This window comes from Panthera pardus, unplaced genomic scaffold (genome assembly GCF_024362965.1).
Source record: "Panthera pardus isolate Hobbes unplaced genomic scaffold, ASM2436296v1 HiC_scaffold_27, whole genome shotgun sequence".
In the NCBI taxonomy this organism is placed as follows: domain Eukaryota; kingdom Metazoa; phylum Chordata; class Mammalia; order Carnivora; family Felidae; genus Panthera; species Panthera pardus.
The window spans coordinates 89,884,292-89,907,996 of NW_026526843.1; the positions used below are offsets into that span (position 1 = coordinate 89,884,292).

The window sequence follows — 23,705 nt, forward strand, 5'->3', positions numbered from 1 at the left end:
TGTAAGTGAACCTGCACAGTTCAAATCTGTGTTGTTCAAGATCAAGTGTACTTTACTACCTGAGCTGGAGGAAGAATGATTTTCTCTTTGCCCAGCCAATGGGAGACGGTCACAGCTCAGCCAATAAGCCACTACACTTTGAACTCCCAGTTTACTCTAATGGAGTTTTTGTTTATAACGGCCCCTCCCACCTGCCCCCTTTCCTCTACAAAAGAGCCCTTCCTCCTTTGTTCTCTGGATTTGCCTGTGGTTTCGCCATAACCTGCATGTCCAGAATTGCAATTCTCTGCTATTCCTGAAAGAAACTCGTTTTTTGCTGGTGAAATAACTGAGAATTTTATTTTTAAGTTTAACCCTGGAAACGACCCAAATGCCCATCAATAGTGCAATGATTCAATTGTGGTATAATTATGGAGGCATCACAATTCTGGACTTCAAGTTATATTCCAAAGCTGTAATAATCAAAACAGTATGGTACTGGCACAAAAATAGACACATAGATCAGTGGAAGAGAATAGAAAATCCAGAAACAACCCCCCAATTATATGGTCAATTAATCTTCAACACAGCAGGAAAGAATATCCAATGAGAAAAAGGCAGTCTCTTCAAAAATTGATGCTGGGAAAACTGGACAGCTACGTGCAAAAGAAACACTTTCTTACACCATACACACAAATAAATTCAAAATGGATTAAAGACCTACATGTGAGACCTGAAACCATAAGAATCCTAGAAGAGAATACAGGCAGTAACTTCTTTGACGTCGGCCATAGCAACTCCTTTCTAGATATGTTTCCTGAGGCAAGGGAAACAAAAGCAAAAATAAACTATTGGGACTACATCAAAATGAAAAGTTTCTGCACAGTTAAGGAAAAAGTCAACCAAGCTAAAAGGCTAAATGGGAGAAGATACTTGCAAATGACATATCCAACAAAGAATTAGTATCCAAAATATATAAAGAACTCATACAACTCAACACCGAAAAAAAACAAATAATCCAATTAACAATGGGCAGAGCACCTGAACATTCATTCTCTGAAGAAGACATCCAGATGGCCAACAGACACATGAAAAGATGCTCATCATCCCTGATCATCAGGGAAATGCAAAGCAAAACCACAATGAGATACCACCTCACACCTGTCAGAATGGCTAAAATCAACAACAACACGAGAAACAACAGGTGTTGGTGAGAATGCAGAGAATGGAAACCCTCTTGCACTGTTGGTGGGAATGCAGACTGGTGCAACCACTGTAGGAAACAGTATGGAGGTTCCTCGAACTACTACCCCAGAACTACTTGGGGTACCTGGGTGGCTCAGTCGGGTAAGCGTCCGACTCTGAATTTCAGCTTAGGTCATGATCTCACGGTTCATGAGTTTGAGCCCTGCATCGGGCTCTCTGCTGTCAGCACGGAGTGGTTTGGGATTCTCTGGCCCCCTTTCTCTCTGCCCCTCCCTCGCTCCCTCTCTCTCTCTCTCAAAAAGAAATAAACATTAAAAAAAATTATAAAAGTACCTTATGATCCAGCAATCGCACTACTGGGTATTTACCCAAACAATACAAGAACACTAATTCAAAGGGATACATGCACCCCTGTGTTTATAGCAGCATTATTTACAATAGCCAAACTATGGAAGCAACCCAAGTGTCCACTGACAGACGCATAGATAAAGAAGATGTGGCATATATCTCTATCTCTATCTCTACGTCTGTCTCTGTCTCTGTCTCTATCTGTAGATGCATGGATAAAGGTGCGTGTATATATAACGTATATAGTGTAATGGCCCCGATTTTGAATCCGAGAGACCACCAAGGAGCCGATACCGATGCAAACGCATGAAGGTTTATTTGCAAGCTCGAGCTTGGGCCCAAGGATACCCGACACAGCAGAGCAGGGACTTGGACCCCTAGGTTAAAAGGCGTAGCAGTTTCATAGGGGCCAGTGGCCAATGAGATTGTAACACACACAGAAAGTTGCATAGTCATGTCAGTCCACACGCAGGTGGCCAATTGAATTACAATTTACCCTGTAGTAACTGTTTGAACTAGCCTATCACTCTGGTCAGAATTGGCGTGCAAGTTTGGCGGGCAAAAGGCAGGGTTCACGTTCTTTGGCGGTTAGGGGTTCCGCATTCCTCTATGAGCCGGTTTCCAGTAAGGGTGTGCTCAGCGGCTTGACTAGGGTGGGGGAGTGTCTTAAGCAATAAGTAGGTCATGTGGGGGTTATACATGAGATGGTGGGTGTAGCACAAAATGGAGTTAGTCTTGCTCTGCTTGTCCAGGGGTAGGGGATTTTTGTTAAATTCCTTGGGTCCCACATTCCCCCCTTTTCCAGAGGATCCTGTGCAGGACCCAATCATGGGTTAGAGCTTGGGGTGATGATTTGCCAAGTTAGATTAAGTGGTCGGTGGGGGTTGGGGTTGGGTTTAGCCGCGAGGGGATACAGCGTAAGTAATATTAGCGGGGTAAGTGGGAGCGACGCAGCCTTAGCTTTAAGGGATTGTCTTTGTCGGGCTGACTCTTCCATTCCGGAACAAAGTCCTTGAGGACGGCGTGTGGATCAGCTGGCCGGATGTGGGTGTAGTGGACCCAGGGAGTTATTCCGTCGACCTTGAGAGCGGTGGGCGTGGTCAGGATCACCATGTAGGGTCCTTTCCAGGGACGTAGGAGTGTCTGCTCTTGGTGCCTCTGCACGTACACCCAATCACCTGCTCGATACCGATGGGGGTCAGGAGGCGGCCCGGTCTTGTACTGTAGAGGGCCTTCAGCTTAGGCCACACCTGCTCATGGGCTCTTTGTAACATTCGGAGGGAGAAAAGAAGCTGTTGGTCATCGAACTCAGCAAGCACTTCGGGTTTCAAGGCAGGAACGATAGGTGGGGGTATACCAAACATGATTTCGTAGGGAGGCAGTCCCATCTTAGATGGTGAGTTTCTCACCCTATATAGGGCAAAGGGGAGGAGAGTGACCCAGTCCCCGCCAGTCTCCAAGGCTAATTCAGTTAAGGTCTCTTTTAATGTCCTATTCATCCCTTCTACCTGACCGGAGCTCTGGGGTCTGTGAGCACAATGTAATTTCCAATCTGCCCCCAGTACTCGTGCTACTCCCCGTGTTACCTTAGAAATGAACCCCGGTCCATTGTCGGATCCAATCCTGGCAGGAAATCCATACCTTGGCAGAATGTCCTCCAGCAGCTTTTTGGTCACGATTTGCGCTGTTTCGTGCTTGGTGGGGAATGCCTCCGTCCACCCTGGAAAGGTATCTACGAAAACTAGCAAGTGCTTGTACCCATACTTTCCAGGCCTTACCTCGGTGAAATCTACTTCCCAGCATGCTCCTGGGCGGTCTCCCCTGAGTCGGGTTCCGGGGTTAGACCCATGGGTGGTGGCGTTGGTTAGCTGGCATGCATGACCGCTTGCCACGATCTGCTCGATCTTTGCTCGAGAGTCCTTAATAATGACCTTAGCATGTCGCATGAGGTCTTCCATCTTTCTTGTTCCCATGAGTCCTCCGATGCATTTGGGATAGGACTCGTCGTCCTAGTTCCTCTGGCAGGATGATGCTGGACTCTGCGGCCCTCCAACGGCCACACAAGCATTGGGTCATAGGCGAGCGTTTAATCCATTGTAAGTCGGTGCCAGTATAGTTGGGGGTGTCCGGCAGGGTCGGTGCCCCCGGATCGGGTAGCGTGGTTGTTAAAACCTGGGTCACCGAAAGGGCCGCCTTCTTCGCTTTTGAGTCAGCTAGCCGGTTTCCCCTGGCTACTGGTGTGTCTGCTTTTTGGTGGCCTGGACAATGGATGAGATAGCTAGCGCCTCGGGCAGCCAGAGGGCCCTTAGGAGTTCAAGAATCTCTGTTTTGTTTTTATAATAGTCTTTCCCTCTGCTGTCAGAAGCCCTCGCTTTCTGTAAAGGGCTCCGTGGATATGAGCGGTGGCAAAGGCGTGCCTGCCGTCGGTGAAAATGTTTACCCGTTTACCTTCTTCCCATGGTTAGTGCCTCGGCCAGGGCGATCAGTTCTGCCTGTTGAGCCGATGTTCCGGCTGCCAATGGCTCTGCCCAGATGATCTCCGTCTCTGTGGTTACGGCTGCCCCCGCATATCTGATTCCTCCTCGGACAAAACCGCTGCCGTCCGTATACCGGTATATGTCCGTATACCGGTATACGTATGCCGTGCGTTCGGCAGCGGCCGGTCCCGGAGATCAGCCCTGATTCCGTGCACCTGTGCCAAAATCTCTTGACAGTTATGCAGAGGGGGGGGTCCCAGTCTGGGTTAGGGAGTAGCGTTGCTCCCTATTCAGGGTTGTAGGAGGCTTGAATAAAATTCCGGTGGGGTTTAGCAGTAGGCTCTGATAATGGGTCAGACGAGCTTTGCTGATCCAGCGATCTGGGGGCTGTTTGAGTACCCCTTCAATAGCATGTGGGGTGATAACATATAGCTCTTGCCCCATGGCTAGCTTGTCTGCGTCCTTGACCATAGTGGCCACCGTGGCAATAATTTTTAAGCATGGGGGCCCATCCAGCGGCCACCGTGTCCAGCTTTTTAGAGAGATAAGCTATGGGTCTTTTCCAGGGGCCTATGTACTGGACAAGGACCCCTTTTGCCACCCCGTCTTTCTCATCTACATACAGGTAGAAGGGCTTGGTTAGGTCAGGCAACCCGAGAGCCGAGGCAGACAGCAAGGCCCGTTTAAGGTCATTAAAAGGCCTTGTTCATGGCCTCTGTCCATTCAAAATTTTGTTGGTGCCTGGTGGCCTCACAGAGGGGTCTGGCCATCTCGGCAAAACCCGGAATCCATAATCGACAGAACCCCGCCGACCCCAGGAATTCACGTGCCTGACGGACGGTTGGCGGCTGTGGGATCCTTAGGACGGTTTCCTTCCGCGCATCCGTCAACCATCTTTGTCCGTCCTTTAATTTGTACCCCGGGTAGCTCACCTCTGCTCTGCAGATTTGGGCCTTTTTGGCTGAGGCCCGGTATCCTAGAGCCGCTATAGTCTGGAGTAAGTCCTTGGTGCCTCGCTGGCAAGTGTCCTGGTCCTCCGCCGCCAGCAGGATATCATGTACATATTGCAATAAGGTCAAATGAGGGTGCTCAGAACGGAACTCACCCAAGTCTTCGTGTAAGGCCTCATCGAAGGTGGTTGGTGAGTTTCTGAATCCTTGTGGTAGTCGAGTCCAGGTGAGTTGGCCGTTGATGCCTTTCTCGGGGTCCATCCATTCAAAGGCAAAAAGGTCTTGGCTCTTGGGTGCTAAAGGCAGGCTGAAAAAGGCATCTTTTAAATCTAATACCGTATACCAATTTTTGTCTGGAGGCAAGGTGGAGAGGAGGGTGTATGGGTTTGGGACCGTGGGGTGCACATCCATTACTTGCCGCTTGACTTCCCTTAAGTCCTGGACTGGCCTGTAATCGTTACAGTGCGGTTTTCGCACCGGCAGCAAGGGAGTGTTCCATGCCGATTGGCAGAGCCTTAATATGCCTGAGTCTAGCAGTCGCCGTATGTGGGGAGTGATTCCCGTTCGCGCCGCAAGAGGCATGGGGTATTGGCAGACCCCGACAGGGTCTGCCCCTGGTTTTAGTTCTATGTATATAGCTGGTCGGTGTCGGGCCAGCCCAATTCCCCCAGTTTCTGCCCATGCCTGAGGAAATTCCTGTAGCCAACGGTCAATGTCAGTCATTGGGGCTGGGGGCGTCTGGTGGAGACGATATTCGTCTTCCAAACTCAGGACAAGCACCTGAATCGGTTGCCCTTCTTTGTCTAGGATTTTTGCCCCTCCGGGTTGGAAGCAAATTTGTGCCCCCATCTTGGTGAGCAAGTCCGACCTAACAACTGGTAGGGACATTCAGGGATGACCATGAAGGAGTGGGCTACCCGGCCCATGCCGAGGTCCACAGTTCTTCGGGTAGTCCATGAGTACTGTTTGGTCCCCGTGGCCCCTTGCACCCATGAGGTCTTGCTCGCCAATTTCCCCTGGGGTTGTAATAAGACCGAATGTTGTGCCCCAGTGTCCACTAGAAATTCAACTGGTTTCCCCTCCACTCTGAGAGTTACCCTGGGCTCGGGGAGGGGTACCGAACCCCGACTCCCCTAGTCGTCCAGGTCCTCCATCTCCAATATCTTGGCAGGGGCGTTAGATCTTCTGTCAGGGCAGTCTTTCACCCAGTGGCCCTCTTCCTTGCAATAAGCACACTGGTTTTTGTTTAGCTTAGGGCGCTCCCGTCGGGGACCAGGGCCATCCTCCTTACCTGTCCCTGAAGTCAGCCTCCTGAGGTGCCTCCGTTTTTCCTGTGGGTCATCCATGGTTGTAGCCAGAAGGATCTTAGCCAGATTTCGGGTGTGGCGGTCTCATAGTTTAGTCTGTTGCTCCTCCGGGCTTTGTCTATTATTGTAAACTCTTTCTGCTACTGTTATTAAGTCCTGCAGGCTCTTCTCTCCTAGCCTCTCCACTCTTTGTAATTTCCTTTTGATGTCTGGAGCGGCCTGATTAACAAAAGCCATGATAATTGCGGCTTTTGTTTCTGGGGCTTCTGGGTTCATCGGGGTGTACTGCCTAAAAGCCTCTGTGATTCTAAGAAGGCTGCTGGACTCTCATCCTTACCTTGTCTTACATCATATACCTTGGCCAGATTAGTAGGCTTGCGCGCGGCAGCCTTGAGACCTGCCATTAGAGTCTGGCGGTAGACCCGGAGTCTCTCCTTACCTTCAGCCGAGTTGTCGTCCCAGGTAGGGCGGGATAAGGGGAAGGCAGCGTTTATGAGGTCTGGGTTTTGAGTCGGCTGTCTGTCCTCTCCCAGGACAGACTTCCGAGCTTCCACCTGTATTCGTTCTCTCTCTTCGGTGGTGAAGAGAACCTCCAAGAGCTGCGGACAGTCATCCCAAGTAGGCTGGTGGGTAAAGAGAACAGTATCTAAAAGCCCAATCAAATCTTTTGGGTTATCAGAGAACTTTGCATTTTGAGTTCTCCGATTATATAAATCACTGGTGGAGAACGGCCAATAGAACATTGGTGGTTCTCCAGACTCGTCGGGAGGCCCCATGGCGCGGAGCGGAAGGGCGGTGGAGTCGGCCGGCCCCATACTTGAGGGTGGGGCCACCCGGTGGGTCCGTCCACGTGTCCCTGCTGCTTGCTCCCTCCCCCCCACAGGAATTCCCTCATCAGGGAGGGGTGGTGCCCCTCCTGCAGCCCCTGGTGCTTCCAATGGAGGGGCGGAAGGGGGAGGGGGAGCCTGGTAGGGTGGCGGATGAATCAGGTCCTCCGGGGAGGAATCCTGCAAGACCGGATAAAGGGGCGTTTTGGTCTTTGTGTCAGTCTCCTTCTCGGCTTTCCGCAGGGCTAGAATCCTGGTAAGTCCTGCTTTGGGGGGTAAGAATGGTGTTAGCCAAGAAGGGAGGTTTTCGATCATGTCCTGCCAGACCAGGATGTAGGGCACCTGGTCAGGGTGGCCGTCCGGTTTGTCCTTGAAGATTACGGCCTTGACCTGCAAAATAATAGGTAGGTGGAAAGTTCCTTCTCGGGGCCATCCCACGTCAAAGGTTGGCCATTCTGACATGCAGTCAGTCTGAAATTCCCCTTTTCTTATGTCTGTGCTCAAATTAGGAGCCCTTTCCTCAACGTCCGAGAAGTGGGAGAGCATAAGAGACAGGGGGGTGGTCTGGGTCTGCCCCATTTCAATCCACACCAGGACACAAACAGTTATGACGACTAACAAGGACACAATAACACAGACAAACGTTCCAGCGCGGCCGCGGAGACAAAACAGAAAGTAAAACGAAGGGCTGGCTGTCCGTAATGGCAGCCGGCCCTCCTCACAGATGAAGACTTCATCCTCCTGGCGGGGGCAAAGGACGTCTCCCAAGACCCCCCGGTCGACGGCTCGCCAGCGCGTCCGCTTAAGCCAATGCCGACCCAAAGACAGTTTGGAATTCCTACGGGTAGAGATACAGTATAGAGCTCTCAGAAAATATGCGCACGAAAGGTAGAAGAAGTTGAGTGCACTCACTAGATGTGGGACCCTCCGGGTGGGGTCCTGGGGGTCTCTCGAATCCCGGACGAGCCCCCATATAGTGTATGTGTATGTGTATATATATATATCTATATACCTCCTTCCATGTTGTTGCAGTATACATATATACGTGGAATTTAAGAAACAAACAACAAGGGGAAAAAATATATATATAGAGAGAGAGACAAAGCAAGAAGGAGACTCCTAATTGTAGTGAACAGACTGATGGTTACCAAGGGGTACCTGATGGTTACCAAGCTCATGATGGGTTAAATAGGTGATGGGGATTAAGGAGTGCACTTGTCACGAGGAGTGCCCAGTGATGTATGGAAGTGTTGAATCGTTATATTGTACACCTGAAGCTAATATTACACTGCATGTTAACTAACTGGAGTTAAAATTTAAAAATTGTAGTATAATTATGCAATGGAATACATACAGCAATGAGAATGAGCAAACTACAACCAGACACAACCATAGGGATAAATCTGAGAAACATGATAGTGAAAAATGGGAGACACAAGAGAGTACATAAAGTATGATCCCATTATGGGGTGCCTGGGTGGCTCAGTTGGTGGAGCCTCTGACTTTGGCTCAGGTCATGATCTCATGGTTCGTGAGTTCGAGCCCCTCATTGGGCTCTCTGCTGTCAGCACAGAGCCTGCTCCAGATCCTCTCTCTCTCTCTCTCTGCCCCTCCCCTGCTCACATGCATGCTCTCCCTCTCAAAAATAAACATTAAAAAAATTTTATAAAAAAGATAACAATATTGAAAAAAGTATGATTCCATTTATATGAAGCACTCACACACACACACAAGCCAAATTCATCCATGATGGGCAGTGAATGGAAAGAGGCAGGAGGAGGGCTTCTGAGGTACAGCCAAGGTCCTGTTCACTGTTGTTTTCACTTTGGGAAATTCATCAAATCATTTCTGATTTGAGAACTTTGAGGTATGTATGCCATACTTCAATTAAAAGTTCAAACAAATTCTAATGAAGAGATTTCTTTTTTCAAACTACCTGTACTCATGTTACAGCCAAGGCTTTGGAGATCAACTGTATGGAGTTGAGGGGGGGAAAATGGTATGCCACATGTGAAAAAATAAAACTGGGTCCCAATCTGGGGCGCCCGGCTGGCTCAGATGGTCTAGCATGCGACTGGATCCCTGGGTTGTAAGCCCCACGTTGAGTGTAGAGATTACTTAAAGATAAAAACCTTAACAACAACAACAACAAAAAAACCCACAAAAAACTGGGTTCCAATCTAACACTACCTATAAGTGAGGACCCTCTAGATTAAGAACCGGAGATATTGTGATTTACAAGAAATATGTATTTGGTTATTCAGATGACCAAAATATTTCCCGTATGTATTTGGTCTTCCTCCATCGTTCCCGGTTCACCCTGCTTGAAAGCCTTGGAATTTCCTGCGTTGAGAGCCATAAAGGTATCTTTAGTTATGTTAATGACGTGACTGTTGAAAAGACCTTAGGTATCCCAAGGGTGGGGGCTGGTTGCCAGGGGAACCAACCAAGATTAGAAGGTTGGGACTTTCAGTCCCACCCCCTGATTTCTGGTGGCGGGAGGAGGACTGGAGGTTGAGTTCAATCACCAATGGCCAATGATTTAATCAATTGCGCCTATGCAATGAAGCCCCCATAAAAACAAAAAACGAAAAACAAAAAAAGATGGGGTTCAGGGAGCTTTCGGGTTGGTGCACACGTGGAGATGTGGGCAGAGTGGCGTGCCTGCACAGGGCATGGCAGGTCCTCGTCCTTTCCCCGGACCCCACCGTACGTATCTCTTCCATCTGGCTCTTCCTGAGTTCTAGCTTTTTGTAATAAACAGGTAATGTAGTGAGTACAATGTTTCTCTGAGTTCTGTGGGCCGCTCTGATGAATTAATCAAACCCGAGGAGCAAGTCATGGGAACGTCCAATCTGTAGCCAATAGGTCAGAAGCACCGCTGACAGCCTGGACTTGACTGGTGTCTGAAGTTGGGGAGTGGGGACAGTCTTATGGGACTGATCCCTTACCCTGTGGGATCTGCCGCCGCCTCCAGGTAGATCGTGTCAGAATTGAGTTGAATTGTAGGATACCCACCACCAGGAATGTCACAGAGAATTGCTTGATGTGGGGAAAGCCTCCACACATTTGGTGACTCCACACATTTGGTGACCAGAAGTGTCAGTGTGGCTAGAAGTGTTCTGTGTGTCTAGTAAAGGAGACGCATGGGGAAGAAACACACAATAGGGAAGAGCTGGGTTCTTCGCCACACAGTGGAAAGCTCAGGTCTTTTTTAGTCGGTGTCAGTGACGCGGAACTTGCTCGAATGCCCCTGGCTCACAGAAACATGGGGTTTGGAAAGAGAAAGGAGGAAAGGGCGGAGGATGAAGAACCTTTGATTCCGGGGTGGCCACATGCTCACCCACGGTCTGGAGCTTTGCCCACTTACTAAAGGTGAAAGTTACCAGTGGAATTTAGAGAAAGATCCAACTCCGGGGGAGCTGCTTCATGGGATGCAGAAGGAAACGCAGGCTAAGAACAAGGCAAAATCTTCAATACCTTAGTCACTGTTTCCTATCATCCCTAAAGTAAAAAAGACTGGGTCAGGCTGTGACACTAGCCCAGACTCAGATTTGGGGGAGGCTGAGCTTCAGCCACTAGCTTCCAAGCTTCCACCCCAAGAGAAAATTTCTGTAAGGACAACAGAAAGTACTTCTAAAGAAGACCTCTGATGACCAAGAATGTAGCCAGCGTTGGGGGAGGACAGAACCAAGAAGGTGACGTGTGAAAAGAGTTGTTTTCGTCTTGTAGATCGGTATCCTCAGCTTCCTGAGGAAGCCTCGCCGAGCGGGATTGGGGAGAGAAACTGATTGGGGGTGGTGTCTTCGGTCTGAACGCTGCTGGGGGGGAAGGGCATGTTTGGGTTGGTGCGGGACCCACGGCTCGCTGTGCCACAGCCACAGGCGGCTGTACGTGATCCAGACACTCCCGAGGGAACAGCCAGCCTGGCGGACTGGGCAAAAGCCACCCGAAGGCTTTCTAATCCTTAGAAAGAGCTCTGTCCTTAACCCCGATAAATGCCTAGTGGAAAGCCCCGGATGAAGCAGCTGCGAGGCTTCCTGGCGTGTGGGACTGGCTTTATGACGACCCAGATGTTAACCCGCCGAATATGCCCGTTACCCAGGTCACGGTAAACGCCAGGGTTGAGGGGGCCCCTTTCACATGGGCGCCCTACGTAACCTCATTGTTACAAAACCAAAAAAACAGCTCTGGAAGCCTCCTCGAGTTTGCAGTCTCCGCTTCTCCTCGGGGTCTTACAGATGCTAATAGAAACCTTAGGTTAATTAACAAGCCAATGGGGAGAGGCCGGGGACAGACCAGAGATGCTTCCCAACGAGGTGGAAAGTTTCAAACAGTTACTAAAGAATATAAGGTGAATACAGGGAATATTGATAGGTGCGAAACAAAAAGGAAACAGGAAGGGGAGAGTCACAGGACTCGTCCCAGCAGGTGGAAATCTTCAGATGGTTATTAAGAAATGGGTGACCTGGGTTTTTTGTTTTTTGGGTTTTTAGCATAAATAAATAGATTTGGTAAATAAATTTAGTATAAATAAAGCAAAGTTTTTTAACACAGTACAATACTACCTAAGGTTGGTTGGACCAAAGGGACACCTTGCTGGTCCCCTAACATTAAAGGGCCCAAACAAGTCCTTTCTACTCCAATTTGGAGAAATTGTAAAAGCTGGAAGGTAGAGCTTACAATGACACCTGAGCTAAGAAACTAAATGAGATATGTAAAATAATACACATAAATTTAAAATACATCAATGGGCGAATACACAAATTGTGGTATATTCATAGAATACTACTCAGCAATAAAAAGAAATGAATTATTGATATGTGCAATAACATGCATGAATCTCAAAAATATTATATTGAACAAAAGCCAGACACAGGAGAGTATGCACTATATTTTTCTTTGTCTATGAAATTCTAGAACAGGCAAAACTAATATCTAGCTAGAAAAAGCAGATTCGTGTTGGTTTGGGCTGGGGTTGAAGGAGGGGGCTGACCGCAAATGGATACAAGGGACCTTTTCATGGTGATGAACATTTTTGCATGTAAGTTATACCTCAATAACGTTGGTTTTAAAGGCAAAAGAAACATATACGTACATAAAGCAAAATGCATTTAAAAAAATTTTTTTAATGTTTATTTATTTTTGGCAGAGAGAGAGAGACAAAGCATGAGCGGGGGAGGGGCAGAGAGAGAGGGAGACCCAGAATCCGAAGCAGGCTCCAGGCTCTGAGCCGTCAGCACAGAGCCCGACACGGGGCTCGAACTCACAGACTGCGAGATCATGACCTGAGCCGAAGTCAGATGCTCAACCGACTGAGCCACCCGGGTGTCCCCAAAATGCATTTTTTAAGAGAAAATACAAATTAAATATACACATTGAAATTTTATTTATTTATTTTGAGAGAGAGAGAAAGAGAGAGAGAGAGAGAGAGAGAATCCCAAGCAGGCTTAGTACAGAGCTGGACATAGGGCTCAAACTCATGAACCTTGAGATGATGACCTGAGCCCAAATCAAGAGTCAGATGCTTGACCAACTGAGCCACTCAGGTGCCCCTAAATATACACGTTAAACTGAAAAGAATATTGACCATAGAGAGGGGCAAATAACAGGAGTGGGGTATGCAAATTAAAAGGAATAGACACGGGGCGCCTGGGTGGCTCAGTCGGTTAAGCATCCAACTTCGGCTCAGGTCATGATCTCGAGGTTCGTGAGTTCCAGCCCCGCGTCGGGGCACCTCTATCACTGCCATCCCTTCCATCATTATCACTGTCATCAGCAGCACTATTTCATATTGAATGACACCTATGTGCCAGACATTGTGCCAGACATTTATATATATTATCATTAATCCTTAAAACAACCCCAACAGGCAGGTAGTATAATTTGCATTTTGACATGGGAAAACTGCTACTCAGAGACATTATCTGGTCACCCTAGAACACAGGTAGTAAAGTTTCAGGTTCCCACCTGGCTGGCCATAAAGCCTCTGCTTGTTTAACCACCGCCGCTGCCCTGGCATCAGTTTCCGGCCCCAGCCTGGAAGATTTGAAGATTGTGATGTCTCAGTTGGATCACGAACCTGCCCTCCATTCCCTTGACTCTTCCAGATGTGGCCACCGGCATCGCCAGACCACAGCGCTAGAACAACGGGGCTGGTTCTGCAAAGGTCAAGTGGGAGGAACTCCACCTGTCCTGAGCTCCTACCTGCAGGGTCTCTTGCTTTCGATCCCAAATCTGCTCCTTTAATTGCGGTGCCACCCGGGGCTGGGGCATCACTAACAGGGCTTAGCTTTGGGTCATTCTGCACGCCCAGAGTTCAGGTTTATCGAGAGGTTCTGTCAGATCAACCTGCATGAGTTGCCAAACACATGCAGCTCTTGAACATCGAAGCCCTCCCCATGCTCCTGACCTTGTCTCTGATGTTTCCATTTCTGCACAAGGCCCAAGTCCTCTGACTCCAAGCCCAATGTCCTCCATTTTAGCCAACAGCTGCTTCCCTGTGATGGGGAACACAATTTCTGGGACACAGACCATCACGGAGCAGTAGGAAGGGCACAGGCCTTGAAGCCCGAGGCGAGATTAAGTTCCAGCTGGCTAGCCTTGGGCAACTTTCTTAACCTCTCTGGGTGTTAAGAAGAAAATGAGATCAGCTACCAGTAGAAGAAGAAAATGAAGGCTGTGAGCAAACAAATACTATTTGGGGAACCTATATTTTTTTAGGATTATTTATTTGGAAAGAGAGAGAGAGAGAGAGAATGCAAGGTGGGGTGGGGCAGAGAGAGAGAGAGGTGAGAGAGAGAATCCCAAGCAGGTCCCATACTGTCCACGCAGAGCCCAACGCGGGGCTTGAACCCACGAACCCTGAGATCCTGACCTGAGCAGAGATTAAGAGCTGAACGCCCTACTGACTGAGCCAGCCAGGTGTCCCCCAGGGGACCTATTTAGAAGAGAGAAGCAAAATGGTGTTGCCATTATGGGAATCTAAACATAACCAGCTTCTTGGGGGGTTGTTTGAGAATGAATGTGCTGGCAGAAGGGTTTTACTCTGCGGTAAAAAGGAAGCTCAGAGAGACCACGCGTGGCTTGGGATCAGCGCTGCTCGGGGGCAGCAAACTGCCTGACCTCCAGAACACTTGCGCTTGTCCGGCGAGGTAGACGGAAATGGATAATTCCAGCACAGAACCTAAAACGACCTCACCCTCCCGCCTTGACTGACCCACACTCACCAAGCCAAAGTCTGCCTTGTTTGGCTTTCCTTCTGCCTTTGCCTAGAAGTAAGGCTGCCGGATTTGACAAACAAAATACGACTATTTATACTGAAAAACGATTCATTGTTGATCTGAGATGCAAACCGAACTAGGCGTCCTGTATTTTCTCTGCAAACTCAATCGACAGGGGAGGTCTGCTGACAGCTGAGTGAGCTCTTTGCTCACACTGCAATCACCTATTTATCGTTCGCCTCCGGGCTGCGAGCTTCTTCAGAGCAAGGACTGAGCCTGGTCCGCCACCAAACCCTGGCGGTGCCTGGTGCAAACCGAACGAATGGGGCACCTGGCTGGCTCAGTCGGTAGAGTGTGTGACTCTTGATCTCGGGGTTGTGAGTTCAAGCCCCACGTTGGGTGTGGAGCCTACTTCAAAAAATAATAATCAATCAATCGATAACATTAAAAAAGACAAAACAAAACAGGGGCGCCTGGGTGGCTCAGTCAGTTAAGCGTCCGACCTTGGCTCAGGTCATGATCTCACGGTTCGTGAGTTCCAGCCCCGCATCAGGCTCTGCGCTGACAGCTCAGACCCCCCCTCCCCCACCCCGAGCCTGCTTGGGATCCTGTGTCTCCGTCTCTCTCTGCCCCTCCCCCACTCACGCTCTGTCTCTCTCTCTCTTTCAAAAACAAACCTTGAAAAAATAATTGTTTTAAACCCAAACTTAATATGATGTCTGTGTTTTATTTTTGAAACGTGTGTCTCTGAACGTTGTGAAATCATGTCAGTGTTAAAAGCTGCAGTTCCAGGGGCGGTCACTTGTCCCTCATCAAAAACCCTCTCCAGCTGGGCGGCCGGCTTTGCCTCACAAAGGCCACATCCAACTCCAAGACCAGGTATTGCTAATGAGCAAAACGAAAGTCAGAAATGGGCTTTCGTTGATGAAGTTGGTGGCTTGTTAATTAGCACGACAAGTGTCAGAAAATAGGCTGTTGTTTGCGAAATTCGAGGTCTTCGGGATCTATGGATTGACTTAAATATGTTCGGGACGCTCTCTACCCATACCTGCAGAGGTTATCAGAGGACGCCGCCTGCACCTTAGAGGTGGCGCGACCTCTTCGTTTTGGAGAACTGCTGGTTCCCCGATACTTCTAGAATGTTGCATCTGCCTTGAGTGGGCCTTTTATGCAAGCGCTAGGCTGAGAGCTGGGACTTTGAGTCTACAGATCGGGTTGCAGAGACGTTTTTTTGCGCCTGGTTGCTAATGAATGCTTCTTTCATAAACGTCCCTGCGTGTGACAGAATGTGGTCAGAGACTTGCCTTTGGGGGACCTGGTAGTGAGGATGTGGGGGAGGGGGTTACCTCACCCCCACTCACCTCAAACTTCCTTGGTGATGTGTCCGTTATGAAGATACTCGTGTCTCAGCTCCACCTGTCTTTGCGATGCTGGGGCTGGGGCGCTACAAACCACATTTCTGCTCAGCCAGCTGCTCGGCCCACAGGAGTGTGAGAGGAAGACCGACGGCTAGAGGAAGAAGTAGGGACTCGATTCTTCCTTCGGCGTCTGCTGGCTTCCTGTCGGCTTCCCGTTAGTTTCCGGATCCTGTGAATGGCATCCTGCATGTTTCTTCACAGCATTTCCTTCCTGCAGCAGCAACTGAATCGAGTTTCCGGTTTTGCTGACTCCCACAGAAGCAGCCGGCATCCGTCCTCAGGGACCCGGGTCCCACCTCAGGGAGGCCCGTCCTTGGAGCTCAGACACCCGCACCGGCCAGCAGGTGGGCGGGCTGTCCTGGGGCATCGGGTTTTCGGCCCCATGTGATTCCCCCCTCCCAGCTTGTAGGTTTCAAGAATTCCATTTTTCCCCTTTGTTCCCCCACCAGTGGTCGCTGCTATCTGAGATTGCTACCTCTATGATGCCTTGGAGTTCCCGTCTCGGTTGTTTTGGTTCTTTGGTGACTATACCCAGCTAAACATTTGGCGATCATACCTAGCTAAATGTTCTCTATATTAAAGTCTGTTAGGGGGCGCCTGGGTGGCTCAGTCAGTTAAGCGTCAGACTTTTCTGCTCAAGTCATGATCTCACTGTGAGTTCAAGCCCTGCATCCGGCTCTGCCCGGGACGGCAGGGAGCCTGTCTGGCATTCTACCTCTCTCCCTCTCTCTCGGCACCCCCCCCCCCAAATAAATACATTAAAAACTTGTTAAAATAACCGGTGTGGTTTTTGTCTCCTGCCTGAAGACAGTATGCTACTTTCCAGAAAGAACTTTAGGGTTATGCATGACCAACCTGGCTTAGGTCAGCACGCGATAAATATTCATGGAATAAATAAACGAATAAATGACTGGATTTCCCACCGTAAATTAATAATGACTTTCCAGGTTTTTTAGACCAATCTCATGTGATTTTAATTACTGTGAGTCAGTCCTCAGAGAGCCCTCTTGCTTCAGAAGGAGAGTAACAGTCAGATGTAAAAAAAAAAAAAAAGAAGAAGAAGAAGAAGAAGCTATGAAAGATTTAAAAAGATATCAAGTGCTCAAACAGGTGCCACAGTGGACATGAGTGAACCCCCTACAGTCCTCATCTGGCTACTTTCAAAGTCCAGTCACCTCTGTACTGGAGACTTCTCCCCTAACCTTAAACACCCCATCCCTCTGGCCCAGATGATCAGCTTCTCTCTCTCTCTTTCTTTTTTTTAATGTTTATTTATTTTTGAGAGAGAGAGAGACAGATTGTGAGGGGCAAGGGGCAGAGAGAGAGGGAGACACAGAATCCGAAGCAGGCTCCAGGCTCTGAGCTGACAGCAGAGAGCCCGATGCAGGGCTCGAACTCACGAACCTTGAGATCACGGCCTGAGCTGAAGTCGGACGCTCAACCGACTGAGGCACCCAGGTGCTCTGATCAGCTTCTCTTTGATCTCACTCTCCTCCAAGTTCAGAACTTATCTGGGCTCTCCTGGGAGAAGCTGAGAAGCACCTCTCTTCCCTAAGCCACCACACAAAACGTTAATAACAGCTACAGACACTTGACATCCTCAGAAGGTATCAGTCATTAAGGGAACCAGTTGGTGGCTAACGGAGGGGCAGCAAACCGACTCCAGGTTTGAAGCAATCATTCGAGACGCAGCTAAGGCACTAGTCCTTGCCCTGACCTCTGCCTCGTCCCCAGGGAACTGTTTCAACCTTGGCCCCAGCCTTTGCGACTTCTGCTCTTACTGGACAAAACATTCTATCATCCATCCCCTTGACAACAGGGATCCAGGCAGGGTATGCACAGGGCCTTGTGCGATTGCTGGGGTCAAGAGCCAAGATGATTATAAGAACGGAGAGAGGCGTGGAAGAGGACCATCCATCATGCTCCGGAAGGGGCAAGGAGGTCAGGGAGACTTCCTGTTTTTTACTAAGAAACACTGTTGCCGTTTTTGAGCTACCTCTGGCCTCAGTGAGTTTTGTTGCCAATAACCAGTACCTGTCTGGTTTTTGTGTGTGTGTGTTTATTTTTGAGAGAGAGAGTGCGAGTGAGCAGGGGAAGGGTAGAGAGAGAATAGGAGAGAGAGAACCGCAAGCAAGCTCGGCACTGTCAGTGCAGAGACCGATGCAAAGCTCGAACTCCCGAACCGTGAGATCACGACCTGAGCCAAAATCAACAGTCAGAAGTTTAACCGACTGAGCCATCCAGATCCCCGACACCCTTCTGTTTTCTAGAGGGCCTGCTCTCGGGCTCCTGGAGCCGCTTTCTTGAGGAATCTGGAAATGGCGGGAAATGGAAAGTGCAGGGAGGACCTGGGGGCGGGGCCCTGGCTGCAGGTGCTACGCTTACATCAAGCACTTCACCGTCCTGTGGGGAAGACAAACCATCAGAAAACAGCCTGACAAGTGTAACCGACAGGGGCATGCGTTGAATACAACGAAGGAGGTAGCCTTATGAGTAAGCTGAGTCTTCAAAGGCAGCAAAGTGTTGGCCTAGAAGAAGGGGCCAGGAAAGAGCAAGTGTGGGAGTCGTTTGGTAGTAAGTATACTCTGTACATTAGCTAACTTGTCAATAAATTATGTAAAAAAATTTTTTAAAAATACAGGAAAGACAAGTGGTGCTTGACCACACAGAGCCTGAATGAGGCTTGCCACTTACTACCAAACGACTCCTACACTTGCTATCATTTGATTGCTAGGATTTTAAGCGCCACAGGGTCATGAATCTGATATACACTCTAGAGAAATCACTGTGGCTGCAGAGAAGACAATGGATTTGAGAGGACCAGACTGCAGGCAGGCTTGGGGAGCCCTGGAGACAAATTACGAAGGCTGAACACAGAGAAGTAGCCACGGGGAGAGAGAAAGCAACAGAATCAAGAAATGACAAGTGCACAAGCCTAGTGGCTAACAGGATAAGGAGCTCCTGATTTGTTTTCCTTAATGTTTATTTTTTGTTGGGAGAAAGAGACAGCATGAGCGGCGGAGGGCAGAGAGAGAAGGGACACACAGAATCAGAAGCAGGCTCCAGGCTCTGAGCTGTCAACACAGAGCCCGACGTGGGGCTCAAACCCCCAAACCGTGAGATCATGACATGAACCGAAGTTGGACGCTTAACCGACTGAGCCACCCAGGTGTCCCAAGGAGCTCTAGGCAGGCATCTCTACTCGTCATTCTCACCCAGACTTTTAATCATACCTCTCAACTTTCCACCGTAGTTGGAAGGACTGTTTATCGGAGCCAGAATGCGGCAGGGAGATCTTTGTAATTTCTACTATAGGGAGATCACGACCATAAACTCTGGAGCGGGCAGTGGAGATCCAAGTAGCAGGCCTTCCTGAGAGCATTCCATGCCTAACGTCAAAAGGCCCAAAGTCTTTTTTTTTTTTTAATTTTTTTATTTTTAAAAAAAAATTTTTTTTTCAACGTTTTTTATTTATTTTTGGGACAGAGAGAGACAGAGCATGAACGGGGGAGGGGCAGAGAGAGAGGGAGACACAGAATCGGAAACAGGCTCCAGGCTCCGAGCCATCAGCCCAGAGCCTGACGCGGGGCTCGAACTCACGGACCACGAGATCATGACCTGGCTGAAGTCGGACGCTTAACCGACTGCGCCACCCAGGCGCCCCAAAAGGCCCAAAGTCTTGATTTGAATCACATTTCAATGAGAAGATTCACCACAACGTATCTTCCTAGGCGCTCAAAACGGTAGATTTCCAGGAGGTTAAAGGCAGTCTTTCCACGATTGCCCTGTATCGTTAAAAGTATTTAATGTTATTGGGGTGAAATTGACATATTCGTTTCAGGGGTACATCGTGATTCCCCAGTTTACCTCAAACATTTGGACCCTCACGCCTTGCCTGAAGCACATCGTTGTGGTTGCTGTGTCTGGCTGCTGGGCAAGTTGACAAATGCAATTTTCTTTTTTTTTTTTTTCTTTTTTTTTTTTTTTTTCAACGTTTTTTTATTTATTTTTGGGACAGAGAGAGACAGAGCATGAACGGGGAGGGGCAGAGAGAGAGGGAGACACAGAATCGGAAACAGGCTCCAGGCTCCGAGCCATCAGCCCAGAGCCCGACGCGGGGCTCGAACTCACGGACCGCGAGATCGTGACCTGGCTGAAGTCGGACGCTTAACCGACTGCGCCACCCAGGCGCCCCTGACAAATGCAATTTTCATGTCAGGTGGCCATGTATCTAGCTGAAACGTGAGCCATCGAAGGAGGACAGAGAGGAGAAGGGACACCGTGGAGCAGCTGGAAGTCTCTGCCATTGGAGTTAGCTATCGCGGCAGTAACAAACCATCCCCGAGCCCAGGAGCCTAAAACAACCATCCGTTTATTTCTCACAACTCTATGGGGCAGGAATTTGGGGCAAGGGGAGGTGGGTGTTATGAATCACCCTGCTCCCCACGGTGTTGGCTGAGGCTAGAGAACCCAAGTGCCCACACAACTGAAGCCTCAGGTGGGGTGGCTCAAGTATGGGGGGGCCAGTAGGATGTTCGGACCTCTGTCTCCTCATTGGTTCCCCTCCGAGTGGTCTCTCTCTCTTCCGCAAGACAGCCTGGGCTTCCTCACACGGTGCCTGAAATCCCCCTAAGCAAACACGGAAGACACAAAGCTTCTGGAGCCCTAGGCTTAGACCCCTCCCCCCACGCCCACGTCACTGCAGTCACATTCTACTTATCCAAAGTGTCAAGGCCAGCTCAGACTTACAGCCAAGAGAAATCATTGTACCTCCTGAGGGCAGGACCACTGCAAAGTCACTTTGCAAAGGGGTGTGAACACGGGGCGACACGAGTCCCTGGGAATCATCTCTGAGAAGCTAGGACACCTGCCAGGGCGGGAGGCGGAGGGGACGCCCGGCACACCCCCACGCCTCGCGCACGGCCCCGCCGTGCGCGGGTCACGACGCAGTGGCACGTCGAAGAGGTTGTGACCTCAGCGCCTCGCATTCCAGGTGTCGCCGTGGCCATCTTGCTGGCGCCCAAGGGCCGTGGCTGCGTGGGAGTGGCCGCACGGGGGCGTCGCGGCCAGGGGAGCCGCCGCTATGTCTACCGTGCCGCTGCGGGTGGCGGTGGTGTGCGCCAGCAACCAGAACCGGAGCATGGAGGCCCACTACTTTCTCAGCAAACGGGGATTCAGCGTCGGGTCCTTTGGAACGGGAACTCACGTGGAGCTCCCGGGCCCCGCACCCGACGAGCCCGTTTACGATTTCCGAACCACCTATGACCAGATGTACAACGATCTCGTCAGCAAGGACAGAGACCTCTACACGCAAAATGGCATGTTACATATGTTGGAGCGTAACAAAAGGATCAAGCCCCGGCCGGAGAGGTTCCAGAACTGCCAGGACGTGTTTGATCTGATTGTCACCTGCGAAGAGAGTGTGTACGACCAGGTGGTGGAAGATATGAATTCCAGAGAGCAAGTGACCTGCCAGCCGGTGCACGTGATCAACGTGGACATCGAGGACAACGACGAAGAGGCCACAGTGGGCGCGATCCTCATCTGCAAGCTGTGCCAGTGCATTCAGCACACCGAGGACATGGAGGACGATTTGGACGAGCTGTTGCAGGAGTTCGAGGAGAAGAGCGGCAGACCCTTCCTGCACACCGTGTGCTTCTACTGACCGGCGCCGCCGCACTCCTGCAGCCCTTGCTCTGCCCTTCCTTTCCTCACTACCTTTCCCTTCCGGATGTATGAAATGAGAAGATACGCACGGGCACCAGACGACAGACAATCAGGTTACTTCTCTGCTTTTACTTACGGGGAGCATTGACTCTCAGGTTGATTCTTTTCAACGAAAATTGCAAACAACGGTTTCTAGTACATTTCATCTCTACCTCTGTGGCTTTCTTGTTCTTTCCCCTCCCTCCCCCAAGCTTGCTGGAGGGGGGAAAAAAAAGAAGCTGCCACACCTGCCCCCCCCCTTCCCTCCCGCCAGGGCCAGTGTGCTCGGGCTGCCATAAGAACACACACACGCTGGGTGGCTTGAACAGCAGAACTTTGCTTTCTCACAATTCTGGAGGGAAGTCCAAAATCAACTGCTGGCTGGGGGTGGGGGGGATGGGGGGGCGGGTTTATCCTGAGGCCTCTGTCCTTGGCTCGCAGGTGGCCACCCTCTCACTGTGTCCACACTCAGCCTTCCTCTCGTGGCACTTGGATCTATACTAAGAACTAATGTTTGATTTCCATCCCCATTTCTGGCACAGAGCTCCCCAAATTGTTGGAGCTTCCTAAGTCATGAGAGCCATACAGGAGTCCTTTTTTTATGTCAAAGAGGTGACTTTTAAGCACAACTTAAGGAGGGGGGCTGGTTGCCAGGACACCCAGTGATGTAACTGGAGGCTTGGAACTTTCCATTCCCCTTCAGCCCCAACCTGTGGGAGGGGAGAGCGGCTGGAGGGTAAACCAGTTCTTTTCAACTTTATTTATTTTGAAAGTGGTGGGAGGGGAAGGGGCAGAGAGAGAGGGAGACACAGAATCCGAAGCAGGCTCCAGGCTCTGAGCCGTCAGCACGGAGCCTGTCCCGGGGCTCGATGTCACAAACTGTGAGATCATGACCTGAGCCAGAACCAAGAGTCGGGGGTTTAACCGGCTGAGCAGGTTTCAAGAGCTTCCGGGTTGGTGAATGAGAACACATCAAATGCCAGTGTTTTTGTCTTATCTTTTTAGATTCATTTATGTTGAGAAAGAGAGCACGAGCCGGAGAAGGGCAGAGAGAGGGGGAAAGAGGGTTAGGGGCTGTCACTGCAGAGCCCCATGCGGGGCTCAGTCTCCAGAATCGTGAGATTATGACCCGAGCCGAGATCAGGAGTCAGATGAGTAACCGGCTGAGCCACCCAGGCGCCCCACATGCCACTGTTTGGGACCCCAAACTCCGCAAGGACAGAAGCGCCTTTGTCTGGGATCTCACCTTATGTCTCCCTTCAAATGGCTGTTGATTTGTATACTTTAACTGACAAACTAGTACGTAAAACATCTGTCTGTGCTCTGGGAGCGGGTCTAACAAATTAATCGAACCCAAAGAGGGAGTGATTGGAACCTCTAATCTATAGGTGGTAGACCAGAAGCACAAGTAACACCCCGGGCCTTGTGAGTGGCATCTGAAGATGGGGGAGGGGGCAGTTCTGTGGAGCCCTGAACCTGTGAGATCTGATACTGTCTCCAGGGACTGTCACAATTGAGTTGGATTGTAGGACACACAGCTGGTGTAACTGGCGACCTCAATCCTTACCTCTGCATTCACACTTCCTTTGTGTCTCATCCTCTTCTAAGAACACCAGTCTGATTGGCTTAAGTCTCCCTCCTTTTGCCTCATTTAAACTGAATTACCTCTTGAAACGCCCTATCTCCAAATACAGTCACATTGGGGGCTAGGGTTTCCACATATGAATTTTGGGAGGGCACCATTCAGTTGATAACAAGAGGCAATACATTAAGTTTGATCAATTACTTACACGACTTACCACTGCTTCTCAGCTAGTCTTATGGAGACTGAGAGTTCCAAGTAACGACCAGTACCTTGGTTTGGTTATATATGCACATTTCAGAGACTTGAAAGAAACCAGGAATTGAACATATTGATTCTTATACTTTGGGATTCTCTCTCTCCCTCTCTCTCTGCCCCTCTCTTGCTCATGCACATGTGTGCATATGTGCATGCATTTTCTTTCTCTCTCAGAATCAATAAGTATACTTAAAAAAAAAGAAAGAAAAACACTAATGTGCCTCTGATGGCTCATCAGGAGACATGACACAGCTGAAGAAAGAGTCAGCAAATTTGAAGATAGGTCAGTGGAAATTACTCAAGCACTAAGAGAAAACAAGAGTGGGAAGAAAACCAGAACAGAACATCAAAGACATAATATCAGCCTAACATATGTGTTTATTTATATTTGAGGGAGAGAGAGACAGAGCATGAGTGGGGAGGG

At 49.7% G+C, this 23,705-nt stretch overlaps 2 protein-coding genes across 2 annotated transcripts; one reads left to right on the plus strand and one right to left on the minus strand.

The window, feature by feature from the left end:
• Window positions 1–2,055: 2,055 nt before the first annotated feature.
• On the minus strand, window positions 2,056–8,063 carry LOC109248023 (uncharacterized). Its single transcript, XM_019417292.2, has 3 exons — window positions 8,007–8,063; window positions 6,707–7,274; window positions 2,056–2,711 (listed from the first exon to the last, which is right to left on the minus strand). Exons 2-3 carry the CDS (start codon window positions 7,080–7,082, stop codon window positions 2,461–2,463), a joined length of 627 nt encoding a protein of 208 aa, XP_019272837.1. The 5' UTR covers window positions 7,083–7,274; window positions 8,007–8,063; the 3' UTR covers window positions 2,056–2,460.
• Window positions 8,064–20,746: 12,683 nt separating this feature from the next.
• LOC109248135 (RNA polymerase II subunit A C-terminal domain phosphatase SSU72-like) lies at window positions 20,747–21,442 on the plus strand. Its single transcript, XM_053892142.1, has one exon. The coding sequence runs from the start codon at window positions 20,819–20,821 to the stop codon at window positions 21,398–21,400; it is 582 nt and encodes a 193-aa protein (XP_053748117.1). The 5' UTR covers window positions 20,747–20,818; the 3' UTR covers window positions 21,401–21,442.
• Window positions 21,443–23,705: the final 2,263 nt, after the last annotated feature.